Source organism: Leucopleurus acutus (assembly GCF_964270905.1).
Source record: "Leucopleurus acutus genome assembly, chromosome: 12".
NCBI classification, from domain to species: domain Eukaryota; kingdom Metazoa; phylum Chordata; class Mammalia; order Artiodactyla; family Delphinidae; genus Leucopleurus; species Leucopleurus acutus.
The window spans coordinates 1,024,423-1,039,940 of record NC_139154.1 but is presented as its reverse complement, the minus strand read 5'-3'; the positions used below and the strand labels follow the sequence as shown (position 1 = coordinate 1,039,940).

At 55.5% G+C, this 15,518-nt stretch overlaps 2 protein-coding genes across 3 annotated transcripts; both read left to right on the top strand.

The window, feature by feature from the left end:
* Positions 1-4,652: 4,652 nt before the first annotated feature.
* PCGF1 (polycomb group ring finger 1) lies at positions 4,653-6,907 on the top strand (the record flags this gene model as incomplete). 2 transcript variants are annotated; one of them, XM_082851342.1, is made up of 9 exons in its annotated part: positions 4,653-4,755; positions 5,175-5,280; positions 5,438-5,590; positions 5,745-5,816; positions 5,943-6,048; positions 6,233-6,266; positions 6,365-6,451; positions 6,584-6,664; positions 6,768-6,907. In XM_082851342.1, exons 1-9 carry the CDS (start codon positions 4,663-4,665, stop codon positions 6,813-6,815), a joined length of 780 nt encoding a protein of 259 aa, XP_082707468.1. In that variant the 5' UTR covers positions 4,653-4,662. The 2 variants fall into 2 exon arrangements, with proteins under 2 accessions (XP_082707468.1, XP_082707467.1); XM_082851341.1 differs by lacking the exon at positions 6,768-6,907 and having other exon boundaries at positions 6,584-6,724.
* A 5,679-nt stretch (positions 6,908-12,586) lies between these two features.
* Positions 12,587-14,209, top strand: LBX2 (ladybird homeobox 2; the record flags this gene model as incomplete). Its single annotated transcript, XM_082851293.1, has 2 exons — positions 12,587-12,791; positions 13,824-14,209. 2 exons carry the CDS (start codon positions 12,587-12,589, stop codon positions 14,207-14,209), a joined length of 591 nt encoding a protein of 196 aa, XP_082707419.1.
* Between the last annotated feature and the right edge of the window lie 1,309 nt (positions 14,210-15,518).

Below are 15,518 nucleotides of genomic sequence, written 5' to 3'. Positions count from 1 at the left end.
CAGAAGCCGCTCGGTGACCTTGTGACCTCTTGCCGAGGACCCAGGAGCTGGGAGCGTGTGAACTCTGCATCCTTCCCCGGGATGGGACCCGGGGCCGGCCGGGCCCCTGTGCCTTAGACCCGCCCCTGCCGCCACCCAGCCCGGTGCAGGCCGCCATAATCGGGTTAGCTGGGTCGGAATTACATTACCTTCCCCGGCCCGCCCCGGACCCCGGGGTTGGGGGGGCTGGTTCCTGGCGCCTCTGAGCCGGTGAGACTGGGCGCCTGGAGGGGGATGTTCTTACCATCCCTCAGAGGGTGGGCACGATGAGTAGCTTGGCCTGCCTCGGCACGTGGTGGCCAAAGTACCCCACCCCACTGTGCCAGCTCTAGCCCCTCCGCTGCAGCCCACTCTGGTGCTTCCCTACAGGCTGCCAGTTACCCGTGTGAGCCGAAATGCCTTCTAAGTCTAGTAGATGGGTCTCCCTGGGAGCACGGATCTTCCAGTTGATTCTCCAGGATCTCCTGGGGAAAACTCTGCCCCTCCTTTCTCCCTAGCAGATGGGCTGGCAGCCTGGCGCTTAGGGCACGGTAAGGGGTCTTTTCTCTCCAGGGAACCAGGAATGATATTTGGGCATCTGGGCAGGAAGATAAGGAAGAGAAAGAAGGGAGTAGGCTTTCTCGTCACACAAAGCCACCAGCCCCTCAGTGTTCTCAGAAAACCTCAATCTGAAGGGGGTGAATGATGGGGGAGGGAGGCAGTGGGCATCAATAATAGGTGACATCCTCCCCCAGTCTTGTCCACCTCCATCATCCAATTCTCCAGCTATTCCCCCACCCTGCCAACAATCCCTTCTGAAAGGGTTGCTGGGGCTGAGGGCGCGGCGGGGGGGGGGGGGGGGGGGGCAGGTACTGCTACTGTGGCAGCTGTTTTTGTCTTGGTGAAGGAAACATATCACCACCTCCCCTTAGCCTTCACAGAACTCCAAGCATCTTTTCTCAGCAGTAGAGGGGTTGGGGCTACTAGAGAGCATGAAACCTCTACTGTTCAGGCAAACCCTTCAGAGATAGCAATGGGCTGGATTTCCCTGGATGAGAACAGAGAGCCTAGGGAGACAGTAAAGTAAATAAAGTCTCTCAAGGGGACTGGCCTGCAGGTTAGGAGTTTGTCAGTCCCCTTTCCCACTCCAGGGGTGGGCCTCAGGAGACAGTGAGCACTAGTGTGTCTCCAATCAAGCGGAATAAATCCTTCTTGAATGAATCAATGAGTGAATCAATGCAGGTGAAAAAGGTAGCATTGTGCAGACCTGTATACCTGCTTACTCTACATCCTGCCTTTTTTTTTTTACATCCTGCCTTTTGAGGTCAGCACAGATGGCACGGCCACCCAGAGATTACCCAACTGATCCTTGGAGGAGAATGGTCACAAACCTGGTAGTATATACACATCTTCTGGGGATTAAAAAAAAAAAAAATTCTGTCAGCCACAGTCCTAGGAATTTCTCGGCTTGCCTCTACCTTGCTAGTTCCCTGATTCTCTAGCAAGATGGTTCGTGCTAGTTTCTGTTCAGGCCTTCAAACCTGCAGCTTCAAAGGGAGAGGCCACATTCCCAGCCCATCCTCCTGAATCTTGTCTTCCATCCTGCTGTTGGTGCCATGTCCCCACTCCTGTATCATCATTTTTCTTATCAATTTAGTCCTTCCTACCCCCAACTGTCTTAAGTCTCTACTCTCTGGACAAAGTCTTCGCCCAACTTCTCAAGAGAAATTATGTGTTTCCTTTTCCCTTTTACTGCCCATACCCATTGCTTCCATTTCCCCATTATTTATTCTTTTAACCCACTGCAAGCTGGCTTCACTACATGGACCCTTTCTCAGAGAGCTCCCGTGTCCAGTGTCTGTTATCCAGGACTCCTCTGACATGTTTTACTTTGCTGACCATCAACTTTTTCTTGAAATGTCCATTCTTTTGGCTTCCATAATATCATATTATTCTACATCTTTGGACATTCACAGTCACTGCTTATGTTTTTCCTCCACCGACTTCTCTTCTTCCACCAAAGACTGTGAGCATTCTTCAGAGCTCAGACTTCAGCTTTACCCATCTCTACCTCTGCTCAGGTTTCATCCATTCCAATAGTTCCATCTATTACAGCTACCCAGAAAACTCTAAGACCTCAGTCCCTGGTTCTGACATTTGCTGTGTTCCACCCCACCATTCTAGTTTTCGAGCAAGCTCCACCTGCTTTCACTCTAGCCACCTTAAGTCCAACAGGCTGGAGGAAATTCCTCCCCTCAAGCTCCTTATTCACTTCCTCCTATTATTCTTTTCTTTGAAATGTTTCATACACAGTCCTTCCTTTCCATTTCCACAGATGAAAGCCTAGTCTAGGCCATCATCACCACCACGAAATATAGTTGTAAATACAACAAAAATTCCTGCCATTGAGCACCTTACATTCTAGTGGGGGAGGCAGGTGAAAAGGAAATATATACAATAAACTTAATAATAACAATGCTAAGAAGAAAACTAAAGCAAGGAAGGAGGAAGAAGAAGTGTAAGAGTGGGGGATTATGATTTATCTAGATTGATCACAGAAGACCTCATGGAGTAAAGACCTGAAGGAAAAAAAGGGCCATTTGGATATCTGAGCATTTCAAGTTGGGGACACGAGAGTATATCCTGGTGTATCTGTGGAACAAATGGTGAGGGGGTCCAGTGTGTCTTGAGAGACTGAGGGACTGCGAAAGACCATGCAAGGCCTTGAAGGCCATTGTAAGACTTGGACTTTTATTCTAATTGAAAAGAGAAGCTATTGGAAGGTTTTAAACAGAAAAGTAAGAAACCTCATTTTTAAATTTTATTTTAAGCAACTTTCTTAAGGCAAAACTGACATACAATAAAATGTACATATTTAAAGTGTACAATTTGATACACTGACATGTATACACACATGAAACCATCAACACAAGATAATAAACATCCATCAACTCAAAAAAACTTACCACTTTTCCTTGCCCCCCCCCCGCCCCCCTCCCCGGTACGCAGGCCTCTCACTGCCGTTGCCTCTCCCGTTGCGGAGCACAGGCTCCAGACGCGCAGGCTCAGCGGCCATGGCCCACGGGCCTAGCCGCCCCGCGGCATGTGGGATCCTCCCGGACCAGGGCACGAACCCGTGTCTCCTGCATCGGCAGGCGGACCCTCAACCACCGCGCCACCAGGGAAGCCCCCACGTATCCTTTCTTTATTCATGTTTTACCGGAATCACTGTGAGCTGCTATGTTTAGAATAGGCTAAAGAGGGGTAAAGGTACAAGCAAGGAAAGCAGGCAAAAAGCCACTGCAATCATCCAGAGAAGAGATAATGCCGTCTTCGAACAGAGAGGTAAGCAGTGGCTGTAGCGAGAAGTAGTTGATTAAAATATCCCCAATCTCATAACTCCTTACCACTAATTCACTCTGAAGATAAATGAACAAATATGTTTCTTTCATAGGATAATTCACCCTCTTCCAAAACGTCTTTTAGCTCCCTATTGCCCTCAGGCTAAAGTCCCAACTCCACAAGGCTCTGCTTCTTCTATCACTACGCTCAGATCTACACCTGGGCCTCAGTCCAGTCCCTCTCCGTTCACTCCGTTCCCCCCACTTTGCCTTTCTTTTCTATTTCCACCACACTCCTTTCCCCACCCCCACCCCCAATCTCTAAATTGTGCCCACACAAAGACCCAATTCCTCCAGAAAGTCTTTCGGGGTCTCCACTGGTATCTCTCCCTTCTTGAGTCTCCAATTGCGCCTGATGTTAATACTCCACAGTAATTTTATCTTTATTTTGTTTTTGTTTTTTTTAATCCCACTTTTTAAAAAGTAACTATGGACGTCGGTGTACCAGCTCTAGGGCCCCTGCGTCCTCCCCAAGTACGGGACTGGGCCTATGCTACCGCAGGAGTTCGCTGCCTCAGCGTGTCCATGTGTGGTAGTGTCCTAGCCGTCCTCCCCTCCTTCTTGGGCATCTGCTCTGCATTAGTCTGTCCCAGGCCTCCGCAGGCGCCGATGATTGAATCATCATCATTAACCAGGGCCTGCTCCCCCATCCTCGGCGGCAGGGGAGAGTGTGGGGGCGGGGGTGCGATCACTACCAAGTCCCTGGGGGTCCCTCCTTCCCCTCCACCCTCTACGAGATTCCGCAAAGCTCCGAGAAATCCCCGCTGTGAAGCCGGGACCAGGCCCACCATCGGGATGAAGCTCCGTAATGCGGACGCGTCAGCCGCGGAGGGCGACACAAGTAGAGGGCCCTGGAGGGGCTTCTTTAGCAGGGACATCATCACAGGAGATCGACGACCCTGAGCGGTGGCGGGAGGAGACCGCCGGGCCTTTGGGAGTTGAAGGCGGCCGTCTTTTGCAGGCTCCAAAAGTTAGTCCCGAGGTCATGTCGGGTCTATTATGATGATTACTACAGGAGCTCAAAGAGATAGGACCCCTTCCCAGGCACCCCCCGACTCCCTAATTACAGATTGAGGAGGGGGAGGGGCCAGTGGGGCTCAGGTGAGCACACGGCGAGAAAGGGACATGGGCGGGGCCTTACAGAGGGTCAGCGAATCCGAAAAGACCTAAGCCTTCGTTGCGAGGCGACAAGTCCCGCCCCGCAGGCGGCACCGGAAGTGGCCGGCCGGGATCAGCCTTTAAGATGGCGTCTCCTCAGGGGGGCCAGATTGCGATCGCGATGAGGCTTCGGAACCAGCTCCAGTCAGTGTACAAGATGGACCCGCTACGGAACGAGGTGCAGGGGCGGCAAGGTTACCACTGTGGTCGGCTAGTGGTGCGAACTGCGGCCGGCTACAGGACGGGCGGTGGCTGGCCGGGCGCCAGTGCGCCTGCGCAGAGACAGGGTGCCCAATGCGCCTGCGCGATTGCGGTCGGGTTGCCAAACTCCAGGCTAGGACGCCTGCGCATTGTGCCGCTCACTCTTTGTAGTCTCCCTTGGGAAAGGAAGGTGGGGCGAGTTGGCTTGGAGGGAGACCCCGCTGTGCGCGGAGCCCTCTGCTGGGCGGAGGGGGAGTGTCAATCCCCGGGAGCTAATCGGCTGACGGCGCAGGGTGCGGTGTTGGCCGTGGGGTCTGATGAGAGGCGACTTCCAAGTTGTGAAGGCGCACGGGTTGGGGTTGGGAGAGTGATCGTTGACGGAGGGTGTGTCCGCAGGAGGAGGTCCGAGTAAAGATCAAAGACTTGAATGAGCACATCGTCTGTTGCCTGTGCGCAGGGTACTTCGTGGATGCCACCACCATAACAGAGTGTCTTCATACGTGTGAGTGCCCAGGACCCTGGCTGTTTCTTCCAGGCCCCACTTCCCACTAAGCCGGCTGCCAGCCTCTAGGCTGCTTGCCCCAACCACCCAGGCGACCCACCCAGCCCATGAGCCCGATTTCCAGAGGACCTGAGAGTTTGCTTTTCTCTTCTTGCAGTCTGCAAGAGTTGTATTGTGAAGTACCTCCAAACCAGCAAGTACTGCCCCATGTGCAACATCAAGATCCACGAGACACAGCCACTGCTCAACCTCAAACTGGACCGGGTCATGCAGGACATCGTGTACAAGCTAGTGCCAGGCTTGCAAGACAGTGAGTAACCAACCTGACTTTGAGGGGCCTCTAGAGGACTGATGCTCGGTGACAACTTGAGATGACAAGGGCTTTGGTAAAGAGGTTGACAGCTAGAGGGACAAAGAATGAGGGAGGGCTTATATTTTACTTCCTGTACTCCACTCCCTTCTAGGTGAAGAGAAACGGATCCGAGAATTCTACCAGTCCCGAGGCTTGGACCGGGTCACCCAGCCCAGTGGGGAAGGTATGTCTCTTGGTAACAGGAGGGTAAGGTAAAACCCCCAGAGCATTCCTCCTGCCCAGTTTTGCTCCCCGGGGAAAAAGGCATATGGAACATGTGCCACTCTCCTCATTACTCTGTCTTTCTCAGAGCCAGCCCTGAGCAACCTTGGCCTCCCCTTCAGCAGCTTCGACCACTCAAAAGCCCACTACTATCGCTATGATGAGCAGCTGAGCCTATGCCTGGAGCGGCTGAGGTGAAGGACAGGTCATGGGCTATCTGAAGTGACAGTGACAATGACCCAGAGGCAGGGAGGGGCTCAGGGAGAGGGCGAGCAGTAAGGGAGTGTCTGTTCACTTGAAGAGAGTATATCATGGTCTGGGCAAGGGACAGGGGAAAGATAGAGCTCCCTAACCTGTGTCTGTTTCCCACCCCCCCAGTTCTGGCAAAGACAAGAATAAAAGCATCCTGCAGGTGAGAGGGGCTGAGGGGAGGGCCTCTTTAAGGAGACTCACCTCCCCATGGCCCTTCCCTCACACACCTGTTCTCTTCCTTTCCCTCCCCACCCCCAGAACAAATATGTCCGATGTTCTGTTAGAGCTGAAGTTCGCCATCTCCGGAGGGTGCTCTGTCACCGCTTGATGCTAAATCCCCAACATGTGAGTATCCCATAGTAAGTTTTTTGGGGAGGTCGGCTAAGAAAGGAGGAACAGAGTATAGGGTAGACCAGGGTAGTTCTTGACCTGTGCAAGAGGATACTTCTTGAAACTGTGCCCCTGTCTCCCTTCTAGGTGCAGCTCCTTTTTGACAATGAAGTTCTCCCTGATCACATGACCATGAAGCAGATATGGCTCTCCCGCTGGTTCGGCAAGGTGAGCCAGTGCCAAGGCAGTCTCCAGGGCAGGGGCAGACTGAGGGGGCCTCTTGGGTAAGAATGTTCCCACTGACTGTTTCTTCCCTTTATTCTCTCCTTAGCCATCCCCTTTGCTTTTACAATACAGTGTGAAAGAGAAGAGGAGGTAGGGGCCAAGCCCCCACCTATCCCTCTGCCCTTCCCTCCCCAGATATTTATGTGAAATTAACCTTGGCTTTATTTTTTGAAATAAAAATTTTAAAAAAAGCAAATTTTTCCTTTTTTTCCTGCCACACACTCATGCTTTGTCTTGTGTCCTGCTTCCCTCTTGAGTTTCATCAAGAAGGAGGGCCTCTCTATGTTGGTGTTCCCTCAGTGAATTGCCAAAGGAAAGCAGTAGAGGACCCTACGTATGTAAAACTCTGAAGGTGACCTAAGTGAAACCAGGTCATTCATACCAGCTCTTTTTGGTGAAGGGAAGGGGAGCTCTCACCGTCCTTGAATGTTGCCACATATAATGAAGGCCTGAGTTGGAGGTATCTTAATTCAATAGTGGTGAGAATGGGGCTAGGGTTTGACAGTGGCCACTGCAGGACTGAAAAAGAGTGATATTTGAAAGAAAATACAAAGAATTGCACTATGGGAGGAGCCTTAAAAAAAGTGGGATGCAAGAACACATGGGGATAGTCACAGCTGGAAACCTCGCTGTCCATATGAGATTCAGTGGGCCTTCAGGGACCTGGGCTAGGTGAAGCCAGGGTGTGGAGAAGGTAGTTGAAAAGAGGGAACTGGTGCTCAGGAGAGGCACTTTTTAGGAACAAGAGGGAAGCAACAAGGCGAGAACTCCACTGAGTAATTCAGCAAGCATTCCTTGTCTGTTTGAGCCAGACAGTAACAGAGGAGGGGACTGGAGGCCAAAGCAAGGAGCTCCTGAAGGAAGCTAATGGGCTGCTGTGGAATCTGGGACAAACTGGATGGCATAGGCAGCATAAATGTTAAACCTAATTTTAAAGCCTAAATCTGGCGCTGGCCAAAGTCTGACTCATGAATTCAAGGGGCTCATTGGGTATAGCTTGTGAGGGCTGAAGGTGCCTGAGCTTCCCCAGATGGAGATTGGGTGGCAGAGGGCTCAGGGGAGGGCCATAGTGAAGGTGGCCTGAACTGGCTAAAAGAGCCAGAGACTCAGGGGCAAAAACCTGAGCTCTCTCCCAGGGCACAGTAGGCGTGGGCTTCCTTCCCCATGGATGAAGCTTGTAGGCCAAGAGAAAGGCATATGTGGAGAGACTGCAGACAGCAAGGCAGAACCCCTGGTGACCTCTGGGCAGGCAGCAGGGACCAGGGTAGGGACACTGCAGGGCCACTGGCCCAGGCCCAGTTCCTTCCTGGCACCATCTCCAAGATTCCCGAGCCTCACATGTTTCAGGCCTCAGGCCTGGAACGCGCCAATCCCCACCCCCCACCCCCACCAGCTGTCCTTGAAAGCCTAAGTGTCACCTCCTACAGAAAACCTTCCCTCAGCCAGAATCAGGGCTTTTTTCAGTGTCTTTGGCCTGCCTCTATACCAGCATGTATCTGGAGGTTTTTGATGAATTATATCTATCTCAGGGTTCCCCATTCTCTTCTCCCTGAATTTAAGCTTGGGTACTCCCAGGCCCACTCAAGCACGCAGCATTTAGACTGTTCTCAAGGCATTTGTGTGTGAAAGGGGATTTCCGGGGGCGGGGCGGGGGGCGGTAGTGGAGGTAAGGAGAATGGAAACGCCCCTACAGAGGAGTCCAGTAGGGGCTTGGCGGCAGCTTGACATCTAGCAGGCCCAGTCAGAAGATAAGGCTGCTGGAGACGGGAGACCTGAGAACCAAGCCTTGGGATGAGGCCTTTGATGACACATGGCTAGCGGCCAAGAAGCAGCAGAAGGCGCTCAGGCCTGGATCTGGGTTGGCGCGGCTCCCCTCCTCGTCCCCAGCTCAGCGGGGCCTTTTTTGTTGTCTGTCAGCCGGGGTGGCAGTGGTGGCGGTAGCTGCCGCTGCCGTGCGTCTCCCGAAGTGGCTGATGCAGACCCGCTGCGGGCAACCGCGCCGTTCTCCCTCCATCTGTGGGTCCATTACTTCCCTCCCCGGCCTGCCCCACGCAGATCCCGACCCTCGGGGTCACTCGGGTCTCGATCTGCGCCACAGCGGGCAAATCAAGCCCACGGTTCTCTTGGGCTTGGTGACCTAGAACGCCAGCGCCGTGCTCAGAGAAGCAGCCGCAGGGCCTTCCCAGCACGTAGCCCGGGACCTCGCGGGGCGCCTGGGTGGAGGCGTCGGTCCTCACCTGCAGGGCCAAGCTCGCCCTTGCCCCTCATGCCCTTTCTCACCAAACCCCTTTCGTGGTCCACACTCACCTGAGGGAGGGGGCACCAAGATTTGCTCTGGCCTTTGGCACAGAGGAGGACCCGTCTCTCTCAGCCTGGCCAGTCTCTCCCAGGACTTGGGGGTGGGCGGGGGTGAGGAGGTAGGGAAAAGGGACTTCCCTGGAACAATGGGTCCCAAGGGGTACACCAGTGTAGGGGTGTGGGGGAGTGTCTGAGCATCCCGCCGCTCCCGCACCCCAGCCTGCACACTCCCAGCTTGGTGGCAATTGCACAGAGCTTTTTGTGAGCCAGCGTAAAGGCCTAAAAGAACTCACAGACCTGAGGCCCTAGAAGTGAGAAAACTAAAATTTATGTCTGAATCGGTTATATCTGCATTAACGTTTTCTGAAAGAGAAAACCATCCCAGAAGTGTGTGAGATGTATGGACTCCCCACCCCAGCTCCTCTGCCTGGAGTTTCTTCTCTAAAATGCCCACTTCCCTCTCACTCTGGTTAAGGGATTTCCCCTGGGGGGGGGGGAGGACAAGCACATCTCTTGGGAGTGTCCTCGGCTGTCCACCAACCCAAGGAGGTTATTCTGGGGATTCCGCCCCCCTTTACACTCACAGAATTCAGAGAAATGCGTGGGGTGGGAAATCCAGGGGACTGAAGGTCATTTGTTGAGCAGATATGGATGCCAAGAAGAGGGGGTACACCTGGGGCAGGCCTGGGTAGAGGAATCTGCAAGCTGAGAGGCTGAGGAGGGCAAGGCGGGCCAGAGGTGCAGTGTCAGGGAATGTGAAATAAGATGGGGGTGATGAGGAAAGGGAATTCTGAAAGAGGTTGTTGGGGGTGGGTGAGAAGGCACCCTTAAGTGGGAATGGAGGTGCCTTCTGGAGGGAAAGTGAGAAAGAGGGGATCTCTGCTAGAGGAGGGAGCAGAGGACCCCCAAATGTCTGAAGGGACAATGGGGAGAGTCTGTTGCAGAAGGGGGGGTGGCAGGCAGCAATGTAGGCTCACGTCTTTGGATGGCTCTGGGGAGGACCCAAGTCAGAGAGGGCTGGACCATGAGGGTGGGAGGTATGGTGGGAAGAGGTGCACTGGAAAGCAGCAGCACTGCCAAGCTGGGGTTGGGGGAAGCCTATGAGACAGCTAAGCGCCCTGCTCCTCAGCCCAGGACCCAGGTTTAATCTCTTAATCTCCCTCATTAATCATTCCCTTCCTCCTACCCCCCTCGGAGGATCTGGTTTCTCCCCAGCTCAGGTTCCAGGGGCTTTGCTGGGAAAGGTCCCCTCCTGTGGCCCCACAATTGTCTGGACAAGTCCCTGGCTGCTGAGATGACCTTAGCTGGGCTCTGCTGTAAGTGGCCTCTTCCCTTTACTAGTCTCTCCTTCCCTCTCCTCCCCCAAACCCACATCTGGGGACTGCCCAACCCCATTGTCCAACCCCATTCCTAAGCCCGGTTGCAAGGGGGAAAATGTTGGAGAGACAGAAGGGGAGGAAAGCAAAGGCCCTTCAGGAGAGCCCCACACTGACACACAGGAGTAATTGAGAGCAGAAGAGATGACATAAAAGCTACATAAGAAGATGCATGAGTGAAGGCTGGAGTGTCTGTTTGGTGACAGGCCTGGGACATGGGCTAGGCAGTTCCTGCAGCCTCCTGAGACCTTCTTTAATTGCAGATTAAGGGAAACCCCCAGGATGGTTCAGAGGGCTGAGGCCTCCAGCTAAGAGGATCTCTCCTGGCCCTCCTCCACCTGCCACCATTAATAACCAATTAACAAGGTCCTGGCATCTCAGCTTTCCACCGTCTGCTCTCTGATCCAACAGTGGCCCACTGGGCTGAGTTTATTGCTTAGGCTGCCATGAAGGTACTATGTGAGTGTCTGTGTGAGTCTTAGGGGATGGGGGGTGACTTGGGAGGGAGCCCTTTACCAAGAATACCCTTTGTTGGGTGTGGGCTATGTCACTGCCTCAGGTTACATGAGGTTCCCTGACCCCCATTATCAAAGTGTTTTCCTGTCCTTGTCAAGGAGTCTTTGACCCAGGTGTCTTGGATCTCCCAAGCTCTGTTCAGGGCACCCCAACTGCAGGCTCCACTTGCCCCAGAGAATAGACAGGTGGACTCAGAGTATCACTGCACAAACGGTCGGAGGTACAGAAGTCTACAGAGAAGGTGACATAATGCACAGTCCAGGAGGGACTTGTCCACTTCTTCATGGCACTGTTTGAAAAAAACAGAAGAGATCATAGCAGCGAGTTCCTTAGGAGTGGTGAGTTCCTCAGGAGTGGTGGAGCTTCTCTGCCTCTGGGATGTGAGACGTGAACAAAACCCTTGCCCTGTTGGGCCTCCACTGGTGAGCAGTGCTATCCCAGAGTTGTCTTCTTCCTACAAAGGAGGGCTGTGGTATAAGCCCAGGACTAGCTGTGGGAGAGAAGTGAGAAAGACAGAACCCAGATAAGATAGGAATGAATATCCCAGGTCTTAGAATTTGCCCCTGGGTTGGTAGGGGTTCTGTCCCAGGATCTGGCTGGGTATATGAAGTCTGCCCTTCAAGTCACTCTTCTATAGCGAGTGACCCTGACGCTCCTGGGCAGTGACCAGTGGCCGCCTCCACTGTTGTAGATGCTGGGTGGTTTCTGGGCCTCTCCAGGCTGAAGGACCTCTACTCCAACTACAGGAGCTTAATAAGAAAACAAAGACAGACAGATCGACTGATAGATGGAAAGAGTAACCGGGAAGCCCAGGCTTCACTGGCAAAGACCCCTCCTGGGCAGTAACACTTGCTCTGGTTTGCTGTGTCCTCTCTCCTGAGGCCCAGGTCTCCGGCCCCTTCTCCATGTGTTTTGACTTCCTCAGGGCCTCTGAGCCCTAGCGGGACAGCCTTGGGTCCAGCCAGAGAGCCGGCAGAGTCAACTCACCTGCACTTGCTTCCCCATGGCATCCCCAGTATTCCCGGTTACAATCGCTCTGCCTGGCCAGGTCCTTCCAAGTTGCAAGTCCCCCAGCCCCCAGCACCGCGCTAATAACTTCCAGCCGCCCGACCTCTTTAAGAGCGTTCCGCAGGGATGGGGCGGAACGAGGGGGCCAGGTCAGGAGACAGAGGTCCTTACTAGGTGAGACTGGGTATCCTACCACTGCCAGTTCTGCTCTCCCTTTTCGGAATTTTGCAACTCCCCAGCCGTTGGGGCCAGGGAAAGCAATTTTATTGCCGACGAGTTTATGAGCCAGAGCTGCGGCTAGGCGGGGAGTCTGTGGTATACAGAATCTGGGGGCCGCCCAGGAAGGGTCCAGCCCGAGTGTGCACTGCGCCGCGTCCGGCAGCGCAGAGCAGCCCTGCGGCCCGGCCTGGCGGGTTGTTCCTCCGGTTTCTCTCCACACCTCCCCACCCTGTAGAAATACCGCTGCCGGAACGTCTACCAGCTCCAGACCCACCGCGGACCCGGCCGGGTTGGGGGGTGGGGGCGCAGGAGGAGGGGCACTCGAGGCTCGGGCCCAGCGCGGGGGGCGGGTCCGAGGCTGGGGGCCCAGATCGGGAGCCGCGCTGGGGCCCAGGCAGCTGCGGAGCCGAGCGCGGCGGGCGGCGGGACCGCCACAGCCCGGCTGGCCATGAGCTCGGGATCCGAGCCCCGGACACCCCGGACACCCTTCAGCATCGCAGACATCCTAGGCCCGCACATGGTTCCCCGAGGACCCTCTGCGTCGCAGCTTCCAGAGTCGAACCAAGGTCCCACGTCGCCGCTGTGCGCGCTGGAGGAGCTGACTAGTAAAACTTTCCGCGTACTTGACGGGCACGCTCCGCAGCCCTCTGAAGGTATAGCGCCGGCGAGGTCGCTCACTGTGGCTTGGCCTTCTCCCCATTTCTTTCCTCCAGGTTCCCGGTCTCGAACCTTCGTTCACCCTGGCCGCCACCCTAATCCGCACCCTGCCCTCAGCCCACGTGCTGGGGCTTGCCTCTCCCTCTTCTCCCCTCCCCTCCGTTAGTTCCCAGGCTCCGCGCCCGCTCCTGGAGGCCGCCAGCGCCGAGGGGAAGGGCCAGTCTGTCGAGAACTGTGCGGGGCAATCGCGACAGAGAAAGGCCAGAGAGGAGACAAAAGGCCTGGCCCGGAGGCTGTAAATGAGTGAGCTAGGGCAAGGGCGGCGCAGAAAGTGCAGAGAGGCGAGGCTCGGGCCTCTCCGGGTGACCGAGCTCCGCTCCAAGCCGCTCTCCTCTCGAGAGGGCGCAAGGAGCAGAAGTTCCTTGGAGCCTCAAGGGCCGCGGGACTCTGGACTCCGCCTTTCCTCGCCCTTTGTACCCCCACTCTCTCCCTTTTGGGCTCGAGGAGGGGGCGCCCGTGTCACCCAAAAAGAATAAGCCGAGAGTGCCCAACACCCACGAGTTTAAAGAAGGGCACGGTGCAGTTTCTCTTGCACTCACCATTCCGGCTGGCTGCCCCTACTCTGACCATGGTCGGCCCCTGCCTCTGGTGCTGGCCCAGACCTGCAAGCCCGCTCCACCAGGGGCTCCGGAAGGCCTCAAAGGCCCCGCCCTAGACCGCCTGACCGTGCACCAGTTCTCTGGCTTGTCCCGCCCTCCTCCCACTCCCCGGTCCCCGCAAGATACCCTCAGCCTCCTGCCTCCAGTACCCCAGTGGCCGGTTCCACTTTGTGCCCCACTCCCGGGCTGAAATACCACCCTCCCCCCCCGCAAAGTTCGGGAAGGGGCGGCGGTTCTGGCTCCCGTCCGTCTTTTCGCTCCGCACCAACGCCCCCCTCGCTGGCTTGACCCCACCCCCGCTTTTCCTCCCGGACCGAAGCCTGATTCCCGCAAGCTAGAAGAAGGCTGACCCCCGCCCTGTCCCCGCAGGCCGCGCGGCCCCAGGCGCGCTGGGCCCTGGCCGGGCCGGCCGCAGACGGCGGAAGTCACGCACGGCGTTCACCGCGCAGCAGGTGCTGGAGCTGGAGCGGCGCTTTGTCTTCCAGAAGTACCTGGCACCGTCCGAGCGAGACGGGCTGGCGGCGAGGCTCGGCTTGGCTAACGCGCAGGTCGTCACGTGGTTCCAGAACCGGCGAGCCAAGCTCAAGCGCGACGTGGAGGAGATGCGCGCCGACCTGGCCTCGCTGCGCTCGCTGTCCCCCGAAATCCAGTGCCGCCTCGCGCTGCCTGACGGCGCCCCAGGCCTCTGCCCGGGCCCCGCCCGGCCTGACTCTGGGCCCCGATTGTCAGACGAGGAGATACAGGTGGAAGATTGAAGGCAAAGCTACCTCTAGGGCTCTGGGGCCCTGGACTCCGCGCCTCCGCGTCCTGTCTGGGTTCCGGGGTAAAGGGAGGGTGTCGACCCGGGCCCCTTCCGGCTCACAGTCCAAACGCCCACCTTTCCCAATTGTTGAGAATAAAGTTGAGACTCCGCCGCAGCACGCCTCAATCCTGACGCTCCCCGCAGTAAGAGCAAAATCTGCTGATTATTGCGAAGATTCCGTGCTTGGCACCGTGCTGAGCGCTTTAAATCCGATGTTTCCTTTAACCCTCAAGCAACCCTATAAGGTAGGTGATATAATTATGCCCATTTTACAAAAGAACAACCCCTAGGTCAGGATGTGGACCCAGGCATCCAACCAGCCTTCAGAGCTGGTGCTGGTCAGCTCTATGCTCTGGAGACTGCGGGATGAGGGGAAGGGCATGGGACTCTGGTAGCTGCGGGCGCGTACTCCTCCTCTACTGGCCGCCTTAGTTCCAGGTCTCCACCCGGCGTTTGATCAGCTGCCACCTGGGAGACCTTGCACCTAACTAATAGACTGGCCCCAGAGTGACAGCGTCCTGCCTGACTCTCCTTTTTCCCCACCCTGAGGTCATTTGTTAATAGAGTCCTGACCCTTCTCCTCGCCCCCACAGAGAGAATCCTACACTGAGACACAGGCAAAGTGATGAGCTCTGGGAGAGGGGACATACCCCTGCTTCTGGGACCTCCATCCCACCCCGCACTTGGGCGGAAAATGTCACCACCAGGATGATGGTGGTGGCGGGAGGGTGGGAAGGATTGGTCCTACTTGCTGAGGCAGAGCTTAGAGTAGCTGCTTGCAGGGTAGAGAGCCCAGCCCACCTCCTCCAACAGACATTTCTGAGATTAATTTCTAACGCTGGTAATGAATCATCCTCCTGCATGTGATGGGGAGGGAAAAGGAACACTCCCCGTGATGCAAGTCTTCCCCCATGCCTGGTCATCCCTGTTCATCTTTAGGAGTCCCTCCTCATCAGTCCTTCCTCCCTCCCCAGACCTTCCCATGCTCAGGTGCCACAATCCCACCCTCAGGATGCTCTGGGAATAATCCACCCAGCGCTGGGGGTGGGGGAGGGGTATGTGTCAGCTAGGGCCTCAGCTGCAGGTAGAAGTCCCAGAAAAGGATATTTCAGGGAAGTGAACGAGGCTGGAAGGCAGAAAGGAACCTGGCATTTTCAGACACAGTTCCAAATGCTTTGCATGGATTAATCTTTACAAAAAATCCCATGAGATGAGACTTTAATTTCATTGTAAGGATAAGGAGAATGAAATCACAGAAGCCC